The sequence below is a fragment of the Pristiophorus japonicus genome, chromosome 6 (genome assembly GCF_044704955.1).
Source record: "Pristiophorus japonicus isolate sPriJap1 chromosome 6, sPriJap1.hap1, whole genome shotgun sequence".
Lineage (NCBI taxonomy): Eukaryota > Metazoa > Chordata > Chondrichthyes > Pristiophoridae > Pristiophorus > Pristiophorus japonicus.
The window spans coordinates 235,762,454-235,784,804 of NC_091982.1; the positions used below are offsets into that span (position 1 = coordinate 235,762,454).

A 22,351-nucleotide genomic window follows, 5' to 3' on the forward strand; every position below is an offset into this window, starting at 1 on the left:
AGTTGTTGGAATATCTACGCGCCAGTTTCATATTTTTCAAAAAAAAAATGAAGGTTATTTTCACCACCTGGTCAGGAGCAGAAAGCGAGCAAAGGTGGAGCGACCGGCTATTATACAATGGAAAGGATAAATGGGACGGAACAGATAACAAGTGGCCGATGTGCTGCCGGCAGTTTGCCGCCTTATCTTCTGCATTAACGGTGCACGGTAATATCTGTGTTACAGGTCCAGCAGGGTTTATTTATTGGTTTGGCACAAACCACCGGGCAACTTTGAAGGGCAAACTAGAAAGGTTCTGATGTTGAGTTAAATGGTCTCTGTGACGCTTCTCACCTACAGCACCAAACTCACTGCTGCGACCCTCGACGAGAATAGTTTTTAAAGCTGCCCTGGTATTAAAGTTTCCAAGGTGGTTTCAGCGCGTCGGGTGTAAGCGCTTAATATTGAAATTCCCACGATCGATATTGTTACCGTGACGTTGGCAAATAAGTGATAACACCATTGATCTGCTTCTGACCTAAAAATAGTTTCGCTAAAAATGGACAATTATATGTGAGAGTGTTCGTTTCCTCTAACATTTTATTCCTGGTCTATGCTCTTTGTCTTCCCGAACCTCTTTGTGTCACCATCATTCTCCTTTACTCCAGTTCATGCTCTTCTCTTGCTACCAGCCTACCAAGTAGATTGAAAAAAGACCGAACACTGTCCACTAACGCACCTTTTTGGTTGCTCACGTTTTTAAGTGCCTGTGTTTTTTTTGCTTTCTTTCGGAGCATACTACTCTAACTAGCACTATTTTGAAGGAAAGCAGGGAAGAGTTCTCCCCGGTATCCTGGCCAATATTTATCCCTCAATCAACATCACTATAAACAGATTACCCGGTCATTATCACATTGCCGTTTGTGGGAGCTTGCTGTGCACAAATTGGCTGCCGCGTTTCCCACATTCCGACTGTTACTACACTTCAAAAAGTGCTTCATTGGCCGTAAAGCGCTTTGGGATGTCCAGTGGTCGTGAAAAATGCTATATAAATGCAATACTTAAAAAAAATATATACTACTTCCCTTCCCCCCCCACCCGCCCCTTCCTTTCCCCCACCCCCTCCCCCCCAGCCAAAGCTGCAACATTCCTCTTGACAGATGAAGCTGGTGATCAAGTTGACAGCCTCTGCCATGCCGCTCTTAAATTGGTTCCCAGAAGCGAGCGGATCAGAATGATGTATTCATTCACCCCCACCCCCCCGCCCTACCAATGTCTGTTTGTTGACCCTTACTGTGATAGCTTAGCCAAGATCAACCACACCCTGTATAGATCCACAGGCACAAAGCAGATTCTTGTCTCTGTGCAGCGCAGTGTGTTGGGACATCCACGCTCTGTATCACAACCCACTGAAGTTACACGGTAGAACCATCAAATAGTAGACACGCTGAACACAAGAATGTAGCTTTCCCTAAGCATAATTAGTTGTGTTTTCAAGTTGCATGTTACAGCTTTTATGTTTGAGTGCAGTGCCACCCTGTGGGATGTTGCGTTACGACTGAAATGATTCATTGAGTGGGTGTAAGAAGAACAGGTTGACCTTGAGCTGAGAAAACAGTGGAAGGGAAAAAGCCATTTTCTCCCACAGCCCAGTTACATTTTACCCTAACTAATTGACTTCAGAGGGAAAGTTATGCACAATTTAATTAATTAACTCTTTAAAATGTCTGTGCAACATTACTATTCAGTTTATTCAGTCTTGACTGCTTGATTTACACACATGATATTTCCAGTGAGCGATTGAATATTTAATCTCTGTCTGTACTTACCCATTTGATGTCACCTTTCCCAAACCGTGGAAATTATAATGAAAGGTGATTCAGTAACCAAACACCGACTGTCCTGGTACAGTTTTGCACTCTCTTCCTGTGTAATGGGCTGGCGAGGATGCCACGGAGAGATGCTATCAATCAGTTTGGCTCCTGTATAGCGCAGAGACGTGGACCATGTACAGTAGACATCTCAAATCGTTGGAGAAATACCAACAACGATGTCTCCGCAAGATCCTGCAAATCCCCTGGGAGGACAGACACACCAGCGTCAGTGTTCCCAATCAGGCCAACATCCCCAGTATTGAAGCACTGACCACATTCGACCAGCTTCGTTGGGCGGGCCACGTCGTCCGCATGCCCGACACAAGACTCCCAAAGCAAGTGCTCTACTCGGAACTCCTACACGGCAAGCGAGCCCCAGGTGGACAGAGGAAACATTACAAGGACACCCTCAAAGCCTCCTTGATAAAGTGTAACATCCCCACCGACACCTGGGAGTCCCTGGCCAAAGACCGCCCTAAGTGGAGGAAGAGCATCAGGGAAGGCGCTGAGCACCTCGAGTCTCGTCGCTGAGAGCATGCAGAAAACAAGTGCAGGCAGCGGAAGGAGCATGCGGCAAACGTGTCCCACCCACCCCTTCCCTCAACGACTGGACCCCCTGTGACAGAGACTATAATTCCCATATTGGACTGTTCAGTCACCTGCGAACTCACTTTTGGAGTGGAAGCAAGTCTTCCTCGATTTCGAGGGACTGCCTTTGATAATTTTTACTGACCTGATGTGTTAACAGTAAGTAGGATGCATAATGATGAGTTGTGGCACATGAGATAACTCAAAAGTAGACTGACCTCATAACCTCATAACTGGCTTATATTGTTAATTGCTGCACTATATTTTTAACCATTATGTTAACACACTGGAGTTTAAACTCGATTTATCTCCAGGGTCAGGGAAAGATTTCACAAGGTTTGACCTTCTCTTGGGAGATTAATTTGGGCCATGTCCCATCACTGTACATGATCAATTGGAAGGCGTCTTTTTGATGGAACTTGAGCACATAAATCTAGGCTGACACTCCCAGTGCAGTGCTGAGGGAGTGCTGCACTGTTAGAGGTGTGGTCTTTTGGATGAAACGTTAAACCGAGGCCCTGTCTGCTCTCTCAGGTGGATGTAAAAGATTCTATTTCGAAGAAGAGCAGGAGAGGTATCCCCGGTGTCCTGGCCAATATTTATCCCTCAATCAACATAACAATAACAGATGATCTTGATCATTATCACATTGCTGTTTGTGGGAGCTTGCTGTGCGCAAATTGGCTGCTGCGTTTCCCACTTGCAACAGTGACTACACTCCAAAAGTACTTCATTGGCTGTAAAGCGCTTTGAGATGTCCGGTGGTCATGAAAGGTGCTATATAAATGCAAGTCTTTCTTTACAGCAAAGCACACCTCCGGACATTTAATCGTATCCCTCACCACTTGCACTCACCCCCTTCCAACCCAACCTCCTTCTGTGTCTGTGCCTGGAATGAACTTTCCCACTTCAACCAAGTAGCAAACTAACTGCTCACTGCTGTTTGTGGGACCTCGCGGTCCACAAATTGCCGACATTTCCGAAAAGGCCAATGACTTCACTTCAAAAAGCAATTCTGGAAATAAAAAGCTGGTTAGTTAAAGTGACCATGAAGCGGTCAGATTTTCTTTAGAAAAAAGCCCCGCTGGCTCATTCATGTCCCTTACCCGGTCTGGCCTAGTTGTGACTCCAGTCTCACCAAAGTGGTTGGCTCTTAGCTGTTCTCCAAAATGCCCTAGCGAGCCCCTTCATGTGGACTGCAGCGGTTCAAGGAGGCCAAGCCACTACCTTTTTAAGGGCAAATAAGCATGTGTTAGAGTGAGAGGGACCTCATAGTAACATATAAAATTCTGACGGGATTGGACAGGTTAGATGCAGGAAGAATCTTCCCGATGTTGGGGAAGTCCAGAACCAGAGGTCACAGTCTAAGGATAAGGGCTCGGCCATTTAGGACCGAGATGAGGAGAAACTTCTTCACCCAGAGAATTGTGAACCTGTGGAATTCTCTACCACAGAAAGTTGTTGGGGCTAGTTCGTTAGATATATTCAAAAGGTGTGGCCCTTATGGCTAAAGGGATCAAGGGGTATGGAGAGAAAGCAGGAATGAGGTACTGAGGTTGCATGATCAGCCATGATCATAATGAATAATGGTGCCGGTTCAAAGGGCCGAATGGCCTACTCCTGCACCTATTTTCTATGTTTCTATGTTAGTGTGGCTCAGTGGGTAGCATTCTCACCTCTGAGTCAGAAGGTTGTGGGTTCAAGTCCCACTCCAGAGACATGAGCTCAAAAATCTAGGCTGACATTCCAGTGCAGTGCTGAGGGAGTGCTGCACTGCCACAGGTACCATCTTTCGGATGAGATGTTAAACTGAGGCCTCTCAGATGGACTATTTCCAAAAATAACAGTGACACATGGAAACATAGAAAATAGGTGCAGGAGTAGGCCCTTCGGCCCTTCGAGTCTGCACCACCATTCAATAAGATCCTGGCTGGTCATTCCCTCAGTACCCATTTCCTGCCTTCCTATATCCAATGAACTGGCATCAACAACTCTATCGGTTGAGAATTCCACAGGTTAACAACTCTCTGAGTGAAGAAGTTTCTCCTCAACTCAATCCTAAATGGCCTATCCCTTACGAGAAGCAGTCACCAGCTGCGTGATTTAAAGCTTCTGTTGGAACTTCAGTTGAGGCGTCAGTGATGAGTTGTCGGCTTACCACAGCACCCAACTTTACAAAATGGTAAACCCCAAGAGAAAGCAAGTGCAGAGTGTGCCACCCTGCAGCCAGGGGGCGCTCTTGTGGCCCATTTAAGGGGGTATGTTTTTCCTAGTGTGTCTCGGCTTCGGGACAGGAAGGAGTGCTGGTCAAACACATGGGTTCACGACACACGCAGTTATTAATGCGCAACTTGACCAACAAGTTCAGGGACTGGGAGAGACGGCGTGAGTTGCGAATATCCAGAACTTGTTGGTCAGCTCGTGTCGCTGTAATGTTTGTTTTGCGCCATGAGCAGGCGGCGAGGAGTTGGGTTGGTTCTGGATAAAGCAGCTCCTGCTGGCTCTCCGCTACGAGCGTGATGCAGTCGAGTTTGTAGCAGAATCTAATTGTTTGGTCCAAGCTGGATTATTATGTGCCCGTATCATTTGGCAACGATTTCTTGTTGTCTCACTTCTGACATTCCTCTATTCAGGTTTGGTTGCACGCGCATCTTTTTAAACAGCAACTTGGTGAATGATTTGCACAGCAGGAAGTAGATGATTGGATCGAGGCAAACATTGAAAGCACACAGTAGCTGTGTGGCCTCCTTTGCATAACGCAGTGCGTTGTACGTTGTACAGTCACGCTTATTGGATCGGCTGTTATCGTACGGGATTCTGATACATTGATACGGCACAAAGCAGATGATGAAGACGGCCATGATGCTGAATATGTTGCGATTCGCTTTCTTTTTCACGTTGGAGTCCTTTGGGAATTTCCGGTCGGACCAATATATTTTTTTTAAGATGGCTGAATAACACCCGATGAGGAGCACAAAAGTGATCCAGAAAATCACTTTGCATTTCCAAACTATGAAATGGTGCCAGGTCACGCCCAGCCCGTTCTTCAGCTGCAGACAGCGTGCCGCGTTTTTCTCTGTCGGGACCTTGTTTGTCAGAATGATGTTGGGCAGCACAAAGCCGCTCATGAAGACCCAGCAACCCGCACTGACGACCCTGGCAAATGTGACCTTTTGGACCGTCAGGCTTTTCCTGGGCTGCACGATTTTCAGGTAGCGGTCGAAGCCAATGAGGCCGAGGAATATTATGCTGAGGTACAGGCTGTTGTAGAAGATTACGCCAGAGTAGCGACACACAAATGCTTGCAGCTGCCAGGGCCCCAGGCGCGAGTCGGAGAGGATTTTAAAAGGAAGCGTAGCGACCATCATCAGATCGGCGATGACGATGTTCTTGAGGTAAATCAGGAAGCTGGATCGATTCGGAATTTGACAGAAGATCCAGGCGGCCAGGGTGTTCAGCAGTAACCCTCCAATGCAAACAACCAAGTACAAGAAAGGAAGGACCACCTTTGTCACTGAGGGGTTGCGCAAGTCGCTGCAGCTGGTGGTGTTGGGAGAATCTGTGCTCGTATTCATTTCTGTGTTCGTCTCTGAGAGAGGGGGAAAAGCAGTTATTATTGTAGAGTTCAGGCATTTTAAAATCATTTTTGGAGGTAAATGGGGATTCTGCTGTTTACAGTATTTGGGCACAAAGGATATTCAGGAACTAGAAATCCCATTTGGGTCAACAAGCTTGTCTGATTTTAGTTCATCTTAACCCACTTTCTCTTCATCGCCCTCACTCCTCTCTCTATCCAGAATCACATCAATTAACTTACTCTATGCATGTCTGTCACTGGAGTATGAAATCATTCTGACTTGTGCATGATCCTAATTGTCAAATATTAAAATTGCATGCCACATTTTTTGAGTAATTCCATGCAAAAAATGTTGTTCTGATTCATTGTCATTGTTGTGACCTCTGCTGTAGCGTAGAATCATAGAATGGTTACAGCATGGAAGGCGGCCATTTGGCCCGTCGAGCCCATGCCAACTCTCAGCAGTCTCACCACCCCCCGCCCTTTCCCTGTAGTCCTGCAATTTTTTTCCCTTCAGATACCTATCCAACTCCCTTTTGAAAGATAAGATTGGATCTGCCTCCACCACCCTTTCAGGCTTTTGCCAATCACCTTAAATCTGTGACTCTGGTTCTCAACCCTTCTGCCAATGGGAACAGTTTCTCTCGATCTACTCTGTCCAGACCCCTCATGATTTTGAATACCTCAATCAACTCTCCTTTCAACCTTCCCTGCTCTAAGGAGAACAACCCCAGCTTCTCCAGTCTATCCACGTGAATGAAGTCCCTCATCCCTGGAATCATTCTCGTAAGTATCCTCTGCACCCTCTCTAAGGCCTTCACAGCCTTCCTAAAGTACGGTGCCCAGAACTGGACACAATACTCCAGTTGAGGCCGAACCAGTGTTTTATATAGGTTCATCATAATTTCCATACTTTTGTACTCTGTACCTCTATTTACGAAGCCCAGAATCCCGTAACTCTTTTAAAGCACTTTCTCAACCTTTCCTGTCACCTTTAGCGATTTGTGCACATATAACCGCAGGTCTCTCTGTTCGTGCACCCCCTTTAAGAGTGTACCATTTAGTTTATATTTCCGCTCCTCATTCTTTCTACCAAAAGGCATCACTTTGCACTTTTCTGTGTTAAATTTCATCTGCCATATGTTCATCTGCTTTCCCAGCCTGTCTACGTCCTCCTGAAGTCTATCGCTCTCCTCCTCACTGTGCAGATACGTCAAATTATTAGTGACTTAAATTATTGGAGGAACAATTGCTAACAATTCTTGCTGAGAAATTTATGGATGCACCACCAAAATTACAGCTAATGCTATTTAAATGTGGGGTCTATTTGAATAGCCACTTGCAAAGCAATGAATCATTACATGGGATCCTGCTGTGTACAACATGTTTGCTGATAAACAGGCAATGGTCTTCCAATGAAACCATTGTCTATGAACTAAACTACGGAACCAGTGGGAACCTGTTCAACATACGTTGTCTCCAGGCTAGATTCAAGGCCACTCCAACCTCTGTTGTCGAGCTACAGTACGCGGATGACGCCTGCGTCTGCGCACATACAGAGGCTGAACTCCAGGACATAGTATTTACTGAGGTGTACGAAAGCATGGGCCTTACGCTAAACATCTGTAAGACAAAGGTCCTTCACCAGCCTGTCCTCACCGCACAGCACTGCCCCCCCAGTCATCAAGATCCATGGTGCGGCCCTGGATACCGTGGACCACTTCCCATATCTCGGGAGCCTCCTATCAGCAAGAGCAGGCATCGACGACAAGATCCAACAACGCCTCCAGTGCGCCAGTGCAGCCTTCGGTCGCCTGAGGAAAAGAGTGTTTAAAGACCAGGCCCTTAAATCTACCACCAAGCTTCATGGTCTGCAGGGCTGTAGTACTACCCGCCCTCCTGTATGGGTCAGAGACATGGACCATGTACAGTAGACACCTCAAGTTGCTGGAGAAATATCACCAACGATGTCTCCGCAAGATCCTACAAATCCTCTGGGAGGACAGGCGCACCAACATCAGCGTCCTTATTCGGGCTAACATCCCCCGCATTGAAGCACTGACCACACGTGATCAACTCCGCTGGCCAGGCCACATTGTCCGCATGCCAGACACGAGACTCCCAAAGCAAGCGCTCTACTCGGAACTCTTTCATGGCAAACGAGCCAGAGGTGGGCAGCAGAAACGCTACAAGGACACCCTCAAAGCCTCCCTGATAAAGTGCAACATCCCCACCGACACCTGGTAGTCCCTGGCCCAAGACCACCCTAAGTGGAGGAAGTGCATCCGGGAATCTCAACGGCGAGAGCATGCAGAAATCAAGCGCAGGCAGCGGAAAAAGCGTGCGGCAAACCAGTCCCACCCACCCCTTCCCTCAACGACTATCTGTCCCACTTGTGACCGAGTCTGTGGCTCTCGTATTGGACTGTTCAGCCACCAAAGAACTCACTTCAGGAATGGAAGCCAGTCTTCCTCGATCCCGAGGGACTGCCTATGATGATGATGACGATGATGTCTATGAAGCTGTCTGCGATGTTTCCGATGTGTGATGCAAGTACAAGTGTTTTTCTTTCAGTGCTGACAGAAAGCTTGTTATTCTGTGGGGTCTGATATCATTACCCATTGTCGCTCAATGGCAGAGACAACAGGAAGGTTTTTTTTTAAATTAATATCTCCATATTATAAATCTTGTGGCATCATTTAGGGCACAGAAGGAGGCTATTTGGCCCGTCGTGTCTGTGCGAGAAAAGACGGCACCTCCGACAGTGCAGCAGTCCCTCAGTACTCAGAGTGTCAGACTGGATTTTTGAGCTCAAGTCTCTGGAATGGGACTTGAACCCCTCAACATTCTGACTTGGAGACAAAGAGTGCTACCAACTGAGCCAAGGCTGACACCCCACATGTTGGAGGCCGCAACTGAATCTTTGGGTTCGCATAACAAATTGCCACCTTGGGTTTTTGCAGTTTGGTACCATTTAGATTCCCTCAGTTGGATCACAGCCTTGTATCCACTCACCTGTCTGGTTAGAAGAGGGAATGTCGGTTAGGGTTGAGTGCTGCTGTTCTAGAATCCTACAGGGGGCAATGTCTTCTCATCATTGACATAGCCAGCAAACCCCACTTTGTCAAGGCCATTGTGAAAGATGTTTTTTATATGTTAACCACTTGTTACACTTCACGTGAGGATCTTGTTTCAGAAAATATGCACAGAATTCTGAACTGTTGACCTGAGAAACCCAATGAAGCATGAAACCCTGAGGTTCTGGAATTATCGACATTTCAAGTATGTTTATCCACTGAAAGGCATGGCAAACTAGTAAATATAAATTAATGCTAAAAGTATGAAAAAATAATGTTGCTCTGGACTGGTGAGTCCAGCGATGGCCAAATGTACAATCACTCTGCCTCAGTGCCTCCATCCCCTTTCAAGCTGCTTATCTATCTGCCTGTGGCGGGTGAGTGAAGGAATTGGGAGGAATGGGGATCATGCTTGTACTGTGTTTAAACTTACTGCGCCCTTGTGTCGCCTGTTTTTCTATCTGCTTTCTCCTCTTTCATGCTGTTCACTCCACGGGCGAATCCCGTGCCCAATTCTCAGGGCGGGGACCTTCGCCCAGTTTCCCCTGCTCCCCCCAGTCGAGGGCCGTTGAGGCTCATTACAGCATCTACAGCTCGCGTTGGCTGAGGGCTTGGCGCAGACTGGGTATTGAACCGTTCCTTTCCCGGTGTGTTGTGGCTCAGCTGTCCACTGCTATAACCAGGAGAGCCACATTAACACAGTATTTGCAAAGGTTTTTAACGATGTGCTTTTAAGACCTCAAATAAACCAAAATAAATGCGACTAACCCACATTTTAAGCCTCAAAATGGAATGAAATGTGGAAAACCCCCAGATCTAGCTTTGTTCCTTTACGTTTGCGTTTCCTCCCTGTTTCGGTCTGACTCGTATCTGGACCTGTGTTTCTTGGGCTTTCGCTATCCGTCGACTGAACTTACAATTCAATTGCCAGACCTTTTTGTTTGTTCTTATTGCATGAGTATATTCAAGACAGAGATCGATAGATTTTTGGATATTAAGGGAATAGAGGGATATGGAGATAATGCAGGGACGGTGGAGTTGAGGTTGAAAACCAGCCATGATCTTATTGAATGACGGAGCAGGCTCGAGGGGCCGAATGGCTTACTCCTGCTCTTATTTCTTATGTTCTTATGTATCTGATTGCATCCTAATATTTGTCACACAAAGCATTGAGAATAGCTTTTCAAACCACGCAAAGACATTATTTGAACATATCGCTTCATAGGTCCTCCGATCGGTGGAGCTCCTTGTCTCCATCATTCTATCCTACTTGATAAATCCAAGCTCTGTGTCACCTAGCCACCGCCGTATCAGGAGTCGTGACAAAGGAATTTACGCTAAATATTAACCCGCCTTTCTCTTTCAAGTGTTGACTCATCTGCTCTGTATTTTCAGCATGTTGTGTTTTTATTTTATCTACTACTTTTTTGCTCCTACTTCCTTAACCTTGGTCCTGTACTTTTTGTAGTGATACCAGTGAACATCCCTCGTTTTCTCAAGTTATATGTATAAAAATAACATTGGAAATGCAGACTTACTTTGATCACCTGCAGATCCCGGTGTTTCCAGTAAACCTTTCCAGTTGCTGATAATTTTCTTCAGTGAATTACGTGCTGACAAAATTCTAACGCCAAAGTTGTGGGAGTTGAAGTTTAAATAAAAGGAAGCTGGTTACATGCACAGCCTGAAGCCATTACATACGTCTGTTCGGTGTGCGGAGTTAATTGAAATTGTGTAAGCAGATGGCAAGTGACAACTGTTTGTCAGACGGACATATGACTTTGGGTTACTATTACTAAGCTGAAGCATCTTTCAGGAAGTTACTACTTCCTTTTATTATTTTAAATGTAGTAGTTCCTATACCAAGCGGCCGATTGGCAACACCGATTTTATGGCCAGTCGTCAAGCTGAAAGGTTAGTCCCTTGGGGGCTGATATTGCCCCGTTCAGTCTGGGCAGAGGTGCCGACATTTGAGAAATTGCCACGCCCATGTTTCCGTCCCAGCGACCCCCTTTCTGCCCCGCGAGGGAAATTGCCCCGCAGGAGCGGCTCAGCCGCCACCGACCGCTTTACCCCGGCAGGAAGCTGCTTGTGGCTGAGCGGCGTGTCCGCCCTTAAAGGGGAGGGTGCACTGCCTCAGCCGCCATTTTATTTTAATAGTCGACTGACTCCGAGGTCGGCCCGACAATGGCGGCCGCGCGTTCGGCCGGGTCGCTCTGTTACCCCCTCTTGGGTACCGGGGCCACAGACCCGGCCAAAACCCTCCCTGGTGGTCCAGTGGGGCCCAACTAAACTTTGTGCAGAGCTCACAGCGGCCCTCCCCTTCAACTGAAGCGGCATGTGGGCATCGCGCTGATGTCATAAGCGTCACCATGCTGACCTCCCGCCCCCACTCCCACACAACTTCCGCCCCAAACACCGCCTGGAGAAAAAAAAAACTTTTAGGAATTCAATTTTGCTCGAGTCTCCACCCCGTGGATTGGGACAGAGAAAAATCATTTGTATCGGTAGGTGCGCCTGGTCTTGGTCGGAGGGCAATTTCGGCCCCCAGCCAAACTAGAGTTATGATGTTCAGTGCCCCCCAGTAATGTGTAACTCTTGGCCCCTTTGCCAATGCTTGCTTGGATTAAGATAAATGGGTGGAGCTGAGAATTGGTGGGACTTCCAATTGGGCTGCTAATTAAAGTTTGGGGATCTTCCAAGAGAGAAAATCTAAGCGAGAGTTACCTCTACATTCCTCTTTGTATATTTTATGGCAACTTTCAGTGATAGACTGAGGCCTAGGAACAGGCGATGGGAACACTCAAGAAAGACGAGGCGGGGGTCGGGTGTGGGGAATAACTTTTTTTTTAAAGTATAGATTTACCCTCCCCTTTTATTTAAAAAAAAAGTTGGTACAAGGAAAGATGATTTCATCCATTAATCTACGCAATGTCATCATAGGCAGTCCTTCAAAACGAGGATGACTTGCTTCCACGTCAAAAAAAGGACGAGTTCACAGGTGTTTCAATGAAGGACCCGAACTGCACCATGAAGGGTGGAAGATGCCTGTGCGTGGATTTTTTTAACGTGTGGTGGCCGTTGCACACCAGCCACCACACGGGATGGACAGAGCTAGGTCTTGGTCCAGTGGCAAGGGTTGACCAGGACGACTGGAGACCAGCTCTGCTGCACGGACCTAGCGTGCACACATATCGCGGTGTGGGCTGGCCCCTGCTGCCCCTGGGCCCTCAGCTCTCCTGGGCCCCATACCCTCTTTCGCCGCACCTTCGCCCACTATGTTCCAGGACCCGGCGCTCCAGCTCCATTTATAGCCCCGACCTGCGGTGGTGTTCTCAGACAGGTCGGGGCGGCCCACTATGTTCCAGGACCCGGCGCTCCAGCTCTATTTATAGCCCCGACCTGCGATGGTGTTCTCAGACAGGTCGGGGCGGCCCACTATGTTCCAGGACCCGGCGCTCCAGCTCTATTTATAGCCCCGACCTGCGGTGGTGTTCTCAGACAGGTCGGGGCGGCCCACAATATTCCAGGGCCTGGCGCTCCAGCTCTATCTATAGGATATAGAGGCACTGGAGAGGGTGCAGAGAAGATTTATGAGGATGATACCAGAAATGCGAGGATATACATATCAGGAAAGGATGAACAGGCTGGGTCTCTTCCCTTGAAAAAAGAAGACTGAGGGGTGACCTAATCGAGATCTTTAAAATTATGAAAGGTTTAGATAGAGTGGATACAGAGAAATGTTTCCACTTGTGGGGAAGAGCATAACTAGAGGCCATCAATACAAGATAATCACCAAGAAATCCAATAGGGAATTCAAAAGAAACTTCTTTACCCACAAAGTGGTGAGAATGTGGAAATCGCTACTACAGGGAATGGTTGAAGCGAACAGTAAAGATGTATATGAGGGAGAAGGGAATAGAGGGTTATGCTGATAGTTAGATGAGGAAAGACAGGAGGAGGCTCGAGTAGAGCATAAACGCCGGCATGGACTGATTTGGCCGAATGGCCTATTTCTGTGCCATATATCCCATGTAAGTGGTTGGTTTCTGCTTAGTGCTTCAGCGGGATCACAATCACTCTATATAAGGCATTGATTGGATAGGCACGCTATATTAGGTGAAGTTCGCATCCTCTTCACTTCAAAAAGATATTGCTGGAATCAACAAATATATTTTTGGGCCTTTTCTGATTCTCAACATTAATTTTCTTTTCATTCTGCAAATTTTGATGTATGGTACTGGCTACTGTGGAAAACGTTCCCCAAAAGTCTAACTGCATATAGAATAATCAGAGACAAAGTCACTTGAAGGCAGAAGAAAAAACAATTTCAGCGAGGTTAAAAAGGGGAACTAGACCAGATAAATTAGGAAGAAAAATTGGCAGATAAGTCGGTGAATAAATAATGATAAATGTTGAAACAAAAGATGATTCGGGTTCCGATTCAATGTATCCCCACAAGATTAAAAAGATGATGCTAAAAAATAAACTTTATTTTGACTTGAATGAGTGAAGAAATTAAAATGGGATTTAAAAAAAAAAGAAGAAGCACAAGACAAATCTCATACAAAGGGCTTGTACAATAGGACATTTCAGTCATTGCTTCCTGAAATAAGTTAAGGTTGGTTAGTCATGAACTTTCGCTACTGAATCCACGATGACAGCTCTTGTCTAGGTTACTGTCATGTATGTACATTCTGTTTGTAGCCACCAGATGGCTTCATTGTTGGAGGCCACTGAGTAGTACGCACATGGTGCTGCTCTGGTATAAAACGCCGGCCATTTTGTGAGTCAGGCACTTTGGGCCTAAATAAAGCAGAAGCAAGGTTGTACCTTGCTTAGTTAAACAGTAACCTTTATTGCATACATAAGAGTTACTGTTGTTAAGAAGATAAGAAATAGGAACGGGTAGGCCACAGTCCCTTGAGCCTGCTCTGCCATTCAATAAGATCATGGCTGATCATCAACCTCAACTCCACTTTCCCGCCCGATCTCCATTTCCCTTGATTCCCCAGAATTCAAAAATCTATCGCTCTCAGCCTTGAATATATTCAATGGCTCAGCATCCTCAGCCCTTTGAGGTAGTGAATTCCAAAGATCCACAACCTTTTCTACTGTCATTCCTTTTGGAATATTTGTACAGAAAAGGTGCCTACTCAGATCAGCAGTGACACTGGCTTGGGTGTGTTACAGTGCAAGAGAGAGAAAGAAAGCACACAGGCAAACAGACGTGCTTTTATACAGTGCCAAACTTTTATATCAACACCCCGTCCCCGTATCCCTTGCTTCTCTTAGTGCCTAAAAATCTGTTCTTCTCAGTCTTGAGTATGCTCATTGACTGAGCATCCACATTACTGTGGGGCAGAGAATTCCAGAGTTTCACCACCGTCTGAGTTAGGAAATTTCTCCTCACCTCAGTCCTAAATGGCCAACGCCTTATCCTGTTCCTGTGATCCCTGGTTCTAGTGTCATGGTACATCAGTCATTGAAGGTTGGCATGCAGGTGCAGCAGGCGGTTAAGAAAGCAAATGGCATGTTGGCCTTCATTGCAAGGGGATTTGAGTACAGGGGCAGGGAGGTGTTGCTACAGTTGTACAGGGCATTGGTGAGGCCACACCTGGAGTATTGTGTACAGTTTTGGTCTCCTAACCTGAGGAAGGACATTCTTGCTATTGAGGGAGTGCAACGAAGGTTCACCAGACTGATTCCCGGGATGGCGGGACTGACCTATCAAGAAAGACTGGATCAACTGGGCTTGTATTCACTGGAGTTCAGAAGAATGAGAGGGGACCTCATAGAAACATTTAAAATTCTGACGGGGTTAGACAGGTTAGATGCAGGAAGAATGTTCCCAATGTTGGGGAAGTCCAGAACCAGAGGTCACAGTCTAAGGATAAGGGGTAAGCCATTTAGGACCGAGATGCGGAGGAACTTCTTCACCCAGAGAGTGGTGAACCTGTGGAATTCTCTACCACAGAAAGTTGTTGAGGCCAATTCACTAAATATATTCAAAAAGGAGTTAGATGAAGTCCTTACTACTAGGGGAATCGAGGGGTATGGCGAGAAAGCAGGAAGGGGGTACTGAAGTTGAATGTTCAGCCATGAACTCATTGAATGGCGGTGCAGGCTAGAAGGGCCGAATGGCCTACTCCTGCACCTATTTTCTATGTTTCTATGTAGACTCTCCAGCCAGGGGAAACAACCTTTGCAGCATCTACCCTGTCAAGCCCGCTAAGAATGTTATACGTTTCAATGTGATCGCCTCTCATTCTTCTGAACTCCGGAGAATATAGGCCTAATCTACTTGATCTCTCCACATAGGACGATCTTCCCCCTCATTCCCAAGAATTCTCACTTTGGCCAGGAATTTCTTCAAAAGCTGTAACTGGCAAGTTACGCTGAAATATACGCTGACCTTCCCATCGGCGAGTTGTGCCCGAATTTCCTGAAATTTTCAATAGCACGATCTGGAACGTAAAAACCGGCGTAAAACACGTGGAAATCCGCGTAAACAGTCACCTGAGTAAAGCACCAAACTTGCAACCTATTCCTTCTTCAAGTCCCTGATGAAAATTAAAGTTTGAATCTAGCAAACCATCATTTCTGCCCATTAGGCACCAGACGTTTAAGAAAATGAAATTGTGGAAGATTCTCAATGCAAATCATTTTGATGCTGTAAAGATACAGACCAAAGATATAGCGGTGACATTTTCATTCTCCCTGAGGCGCAACTTTTTTTAAGTCGCCTAAAATTTCAGGCGTAGATTTGCATGAAAACTGTCGCAAATTCAGGAAATTTGCATGAGCTGCACTTTTGCTACGTGGGAGGAGCTATGCCAAAGTGTGGCAGAGGCTCTCGGTGGAGGTTTTGCAGAATTAGCGCAAAAGATCGAGGGAATTTGGGAGTGATACTGGTTATCGCCGGGGAAGGACATATTGTCACTTGTGAATAACCAAGAAAGTAATTACTCAGAATATTCACTATCGTGTGGTCATGCTCCGTTTTAAATCTGATTTTGTCTTTCACCGTCCTCACCTCTTCGCTGACCGTCCTCTCAATGTTGAAGTACTGACGGAATTTCTTTGTCTTAGGTTTTGCCTCTGTCGCTGTGTTTCTTTATCCCCAGGTCTCTCTCTGCCCCTCGGGTCACCCTTTTAATGCTTCAGCACTGTGTCAATCTTCCATGGTGACGACGTCCAACAGGGGAGCTCCTGCGAAAGCCTTGCCCACAAAACACAGCGGGTAATAGGGTGACAGTATAGGGTGCACACTGGTAGGGGACTGGGATCAACAGGGGCTGACGGAGCATTTAGGGGTCGAAATTGCCCACTGCCCGAAACGAGTCGCATTGACCGTTTTCGATGTGTTCTGCCCCCCTGTCCCCCCCAATGCATGGGGCGGCCAAACTGGAGAAATTCAGCACTTGGTTCTTTTTTTGGAGCGGGGCGGAAATGACCTCATGGTGGGGGCGGGGCGGAGTGGCTGTCACTAGCGGGGAGGAAGTGGGGGCAGGGCAGAGTGACCGACGCTGCAAGGCATCAGCCCCGCGCTGATGACATCATCGCGCTGGCGCGTCACACCGTCCCACCCCATCAGTTAAAGGGGAGGGCCGCTGCGAACTCTGCAGCCACTTTAGTGGCAAATACTGGGCCACCAGGGAGCGGCCTGGCACCCAAGAGGAACCCACGGCCATAATTGTTGACCCGACCTGGCAGTCGGCCAACAAAAATCAATAACATGGCGTTGCCGGCAGCGCCACCTCCCCTTTAAGGGCAGCTGTGCCGCCAAGCTACAGGGAGCAAAAGCTGTCGGGGGCACCGACCGGTGGCAGGGCCACTCCCGCGGGGTAATTTATAGAAGAGGTCGGCGGCGGACGGTAAGGGGTTGACGTGTGCGGGAAAACGGGCGGAGCGGTTCCCTGCACCGCTCCAAAACTGAGGAAGGGCAATTTCAAAAATGGTGGCCCCTCCGTGGGAGACTCGGCGGCCATTCCACACTGACCCCTGGCCGCCACTTTCAGGGGGCCAGAGGCCTTATAGAAAGGGGCAATTTGGCCCCTTGGTGTTCAAGTTAGGTGAGCTATTTGGAAATTGTGCAATTTAGTTTTTCATAATTTGTTGTACCCACGTTTGAATCTCTTTTGTGTGGCTGCACTGGAGTGTCAGCCGTGGCTCAGTGGGCAGCACTCTCGCCTCTGAGTCAGAAGGTTGTGGGTTCAATTCCCACTCCAGGGACTTCATCACAAAAATCTCGACTGACACTCCCACTGCAGTGCTGAGGGAGTGCTGCACTGTCGGAGGTGCCGTCTTTCGGATATGACGTTAAACCGAGGCCCCGTCTGACCTCTCAGGTGGATGTAAAAGATCTCATGGCACTATTTCAAAGAAGAGCAGGGGAGTCATCCCCGGTGTCCTGGCCAATATTTATCCCTCAATCAACATAACGACCAAATAATCTGTTTTTGTTATCACATTGCTGTGGGAACTTGCTGTGCGCAAATTGGCTGCTACATTTCCTACATTACAACAGTGACTACACTCCAAAAAATACTTCATTGGCTGTAAAGTGCTTTGAGACGTCTGGTAGTCGTTGAAGGCGCTATAGAAATCCAAGTCTTTCTTAAGTTTCTTGCCTGTAAAATTGCACTGTTAGAGTTAGTTTGGCTTGCAGTTAGTGAATTGCAAACTGCTGTGTTTCAATTGTCATTCTGACCAAGTCTGAGGACTCGCTCGTAGTTTTAACCTGAAGTTGATTTGGGTCAAGAAATTGTCCCATTTCTTTCACTCACTGCCAGAGACAGAATAAACAGATAATCAAAAAGGCTAATGGAATGCTGGCCTTTATATCTAGAGGACTAGAATACTAAGAGGGTAGAAGTTACGCTACAGCTGTACAAAGTCCTGCTTAGACCACACCTGGAGCACAGCAGTTCTGGGCACACCACCTTAGGGAGAATTATTGGACTTGGAGGGTGTTATATATGTGGACTTGTATTTACTCTGTACAGCCACCAGAGGGCTCATTCCCTGGAATCCCAAGGGATCCCATAATCCCTTGGGAGCACAGTTACTTAAGGAGGCCTCACAGGTTGAAGAGGCACTCTGGAGACCTGCAATAAAAGTCTACGGTCACACTTTACTTTGAGCACACAGTGTTCAGTCTAACTCTTTCTCCATACACAACAGAGGGAGTGCAGCATAGGTTCACCAGAATGATACCTGGACTTCAAGGGTTAAGTTACAAGGAGTGATTACACAAATTAAGATTGTATTCTCTAGAATTTAGAAGGTTAAGAGCCGATTTGATCAAAGTTGTTATGTTCAGAATAAATCCACAGGACTATATCGCAAGCTCAAACTGTTGTGACCTTGGTCTCTTTATTCAGACTCCAGAGTGAGGAAGCAGCATGGTGAATCATCTTTTATACCTGCTTGCCCCAGGGTGCACAGGTGTCCCTTAGGTCTCCCACAGGTGTGCCCCCTAGTGGCAGGTCTTGCATTTTGGTAAGGTTTACATGCATACATAACAGAAATTTTCAAGATATTGAGGGGAACAGATAGGGTAGATAGAGAGGAACTATTTCTGCAGGTTGGGGAGTCTAGGACTAGGGGGCATAGTCTAAAAATTAGAGCCAGACTTTTCAGGAGTGAAATTAGGAAACACTTCTACACACAAAGGGTGGGAGGAGTTTGGAACTCTCTTCCGCAAACGGCAATTGGTGCTAGAACAATTGTTAATTTTAAATCGGAGATTGATAGCTTTCTGTTAACCAAAGGTATTAAGGGATATGGAGTTAGATCACAGATCAGCCACGATCTCATTGAATGGTGGAACAGACTCGAGGGACTGAATGGCCTACTCCTGTTTCTATGATCTTATGTTCCAAACAAGTCTGAGCTGAAAAGCATTATTCACTATTTAGATTCTTGTCGAGCTTTATGTTATTATGCTCCTCGTACTACAATTTATAAATTCTTGACGTTTATTATGTGGAACAGGCTTGATGGACCAGCTGGTCTTTTCCTGCCCGTCATTTATTTCCATGAATCACGAGACGAAAGCTAATCAATAGCTGGATGGTTGGTTGAGTCCATCTAACACTGCTGTCATCTGTAGGGACAGTTGCCCAAGTCCCAGTTAAACATCGTTATATATGTTCGACCGCTCTGGCCTGGCACCCTCGGTACCTGACTGGTGCCGGAACACGGGGAAGTAAGGGTGGAAATTTTACACACACACACCACACCCCGCACACACACACATACCCCGCACACACACACATACCCCGCACGCGCACACCCCACCCCGCACACCCCACCCCGCACGCGCACACCCCACCCCACCCCGCACGCGCACACGCACGCACGCACACCGCACCCCGCGCGCACGCACACACCCCGCGCACACACCACACGCACACACACCCCGCTCTCACACCACACCACACACATGCGCGGGCTCCTGTGTGTGTGTGCACATGCTGGAAGTTTGTGGGCGGCTTCCTCAGCACCCGCGCACACACTCACTGACTGACCGCCGCTCCAGCCAATCTCCTCCTCTCTCTCCGGCCTAACTAATCCCAAACCACGGATATTTCTGGACCAGAGAGATCCAACCTGTACCTGCTTTGAGAATCTGTCAGTCAAGTGTCTGCTGGTGGCACATACAAGAGTGCAATCCCGACACATTCGCTGCGTAGTGGTATTGTCTCAACTGCAGCACATGTCAACAAGCCAGGCAGCTAGTGCAATACCATGTCCGCAAGGTCTCCATCTCCTAAACTGTACTACTTTGGTATCCCCGTAGAGGTCATTTTTCACATAATTTGCATTCTGTCCGTACGCCACGATCCCACCTATCCGTCTGCAGGCTAAATGTTTTGCGAGAGGTTAGAGGGCAGGTGCTCATTTTTCAGTCTATAATTCACGGCAAAACAAACCCTGCAATGCGGAAGTCCTGGGACTCCATATATCACGAGTGTAGGTGTCCATGCATGGGACTACCTGGCCACAACGGAGTGGTGACAATTTCAAATGCGTGTGGCCAGAGTTGCGGGAGCAGCCCTATGTGTCTGGCAGCGGGAGAGCTGGGCTCTTATTGTACCCGGACAGCGGTGCGGTTCTTGACACTTGCAGGTCTGCACAGACCACTTGCACTGATATACGATCAGAAATCCCTGAGCCAAGGCCACTGGAGCTAAAGAGGAAGTTTGAGCTGTGCTGGACCTTGAGCCCCTGCGGTTATTGCCGTGGATTTTGAAAGTCAACTCGTCAATACAGATTGTCTTTTTTTCTTGTCGTTAGGAGTTTGTGGGTTGCGTCACGAAGAGGTTTCAAGCTGATATTTTTCACGTGTCTTGCTTGTTTATTCTGCTTTTTTGTTGCTTGCCTTATGTTAAAAAGAAAGACATGGGGCCAAATTTTTGGCTCTGATGTTTTTGGGGCGATAATGATGACTGGGCAGGAAAGTCAACGCCCGGGAATAGTTTGCGCCTCAGTAATTAAGTTTGTGCAGCTGGGCCCTGCATCAGGGGGCGCAGTGCGAAAGTAGGCGTTGTACACCTCTCTCGGTGTAAGGATGGGAAACTCAAGAGCCGGGCCAGAATCGCTCCGAGAGCTGCCTACACAAGCATTGCCCACGCCACCACAGCACAGATCGCAAAAAAAATTAAAGGAAAAAACAATCGCACTTTACCTCAGGAGCCCATTACTTATCGCTTCACCGATGGGATGGTTGGACCGCCCTGATTCCCCAGGCAGTCGGCCCGAGTCGCGCTTTCCGGTCACGTGTCGGGCAATAGTCAAAACTCGCGCCGCAACCAGAAGCGTTCACACCGGACGCTGCTCCGTGCCGCCATTAAACCGGACCCAAGGATCACTGCAGGGCGCTGGAGGCTGACTGCCCGACCAGAACACCTCACCGCGTGGAGGGGAGAGAGCCTTTGCCACCGCTCCAGAGCGAAAAACGGAGTGCTAAAATCCTGAAAATATAGACCTTCGATTTATATAGCACCTTTTATGACCACCGGATATCTCAAAGCACTTTACAGCCAATGAAGTACTTTTGGAATGCAGTCACTGTTGTAATGTGGGAAACGCGGCAGCCAATTTGTGCACAGCAAGCTCCCACAAACAGGAATGTGATAATGACCAGATAATCTGTTTTAGTGATGTCGATTGAGGGATAAGTATTGGTCAGGACACCGGGGATAACCCCCCTGCTCCTCTTCGAAATAGTGCCATGGGATCTTTTACATCCACCTGAGAGAGCAGACGGAACCTCGGTTTAATGTCACATCTGAAACACGTCAGTGTAGCGCTCCCTCAGCACTGTACTGGGAGTGTCTGCCTAGAATTTTGTGCTCAGGTCCCTGGAGTGGGACTTGAACCCACAACCTTCTGATCCAGAGGCGAGGGTGCTACCCACTGAGCCGCAGCTGAAATCAAAATTCAATGTTCACATTTCCTTGTGGCCTGTTGGATGTGGAGATTATTTCGAACGTGTACAGTGCTTGAGAATCTGCTTCTGGCAAAAGTTCAACCTGAATGCCTCCGTCTCTGCCCGTTTCTCCATTCCATTGATGCCGGGCCAGTGAAGATGATTAGCAAGTTATGCATGAACAAAACATCCAACAACAGTCCAAATGAGAGGAAGATTTTAAGTTTATGATGGTATCTAAATATTGGGAAGACTGAAGCCAGTGTCCTTGGTCCCCGTCACCAACTCCATTCCCTGGTCACCGACTCCATCCCTCTCTCTAGCATCTCTCTGAGCTGAACCAGACTGTTCACAACCTAGGCGGCATATTTGACCCTGAAATTGGCTTCCGGCCACTTATCCTCAACATAACTAAAACCACCTATTTCCACCACCGTAACATCGCCCGTCTCCGCCTCTGCCTCAGCTCATTTGCTGCAGAAACCCTCATCCGTGCCTTTGTTACCTCTAGACTTGACTACTCCAATGCATTCCTGGCTGGCCTCCCACATTCTACATACGTAAACTTGAGGACATCTAAAACTCGGCAGCCCGTGTCCTAAGTCCCGCTCACCCATCACCCCCTGTGCTCGCTGACTTACATTGGCTTCCGGTCAAGCAACGCCTTGTTTTCAAAATTCTCATCCTTGTTTACAACTCCCTCCATGGCCTCGCCCCTCCCTATCTCTGTAATCTCCTCCAGCCTCACAACACCTCCCCTCCCCCGAGGTGTCTGCGCCCCTCAAATTCTGCCCTCTTGAGCATCCCTGATTATAAT

The 22,351-nt window shown here is 47.5% G+C and overlaps 2 protein-coding genes across 2 annotated transcripts in view; one reads left to right on the forward strand and one right to left on the reverse strand.

Moving 5' to 3' along the window:
• The window catches only part of LOC139266002 (mediator of RNA polymerase II transcription subunit 12-like protein), a 799,024-nt gene that overhangs the window by 349,619 nt on the left and 427,054 nt on the right, over positions 1 to 22,351 (forward strand). The window lies entirely within an intron of this gene.
• Positions 5,024 to 6,016, reverse strand: LOC139265505 (P2Y purinoceptor 14-like). Its single transcript, XM_070882522.1, has one exon. The coding sequence runs from the start codon at positions 6,014 to 6,016 to the stop codon at positions 5,024 to 5,026; it is 993 nt and encodes a 330-aa protein (XP_070738623.1).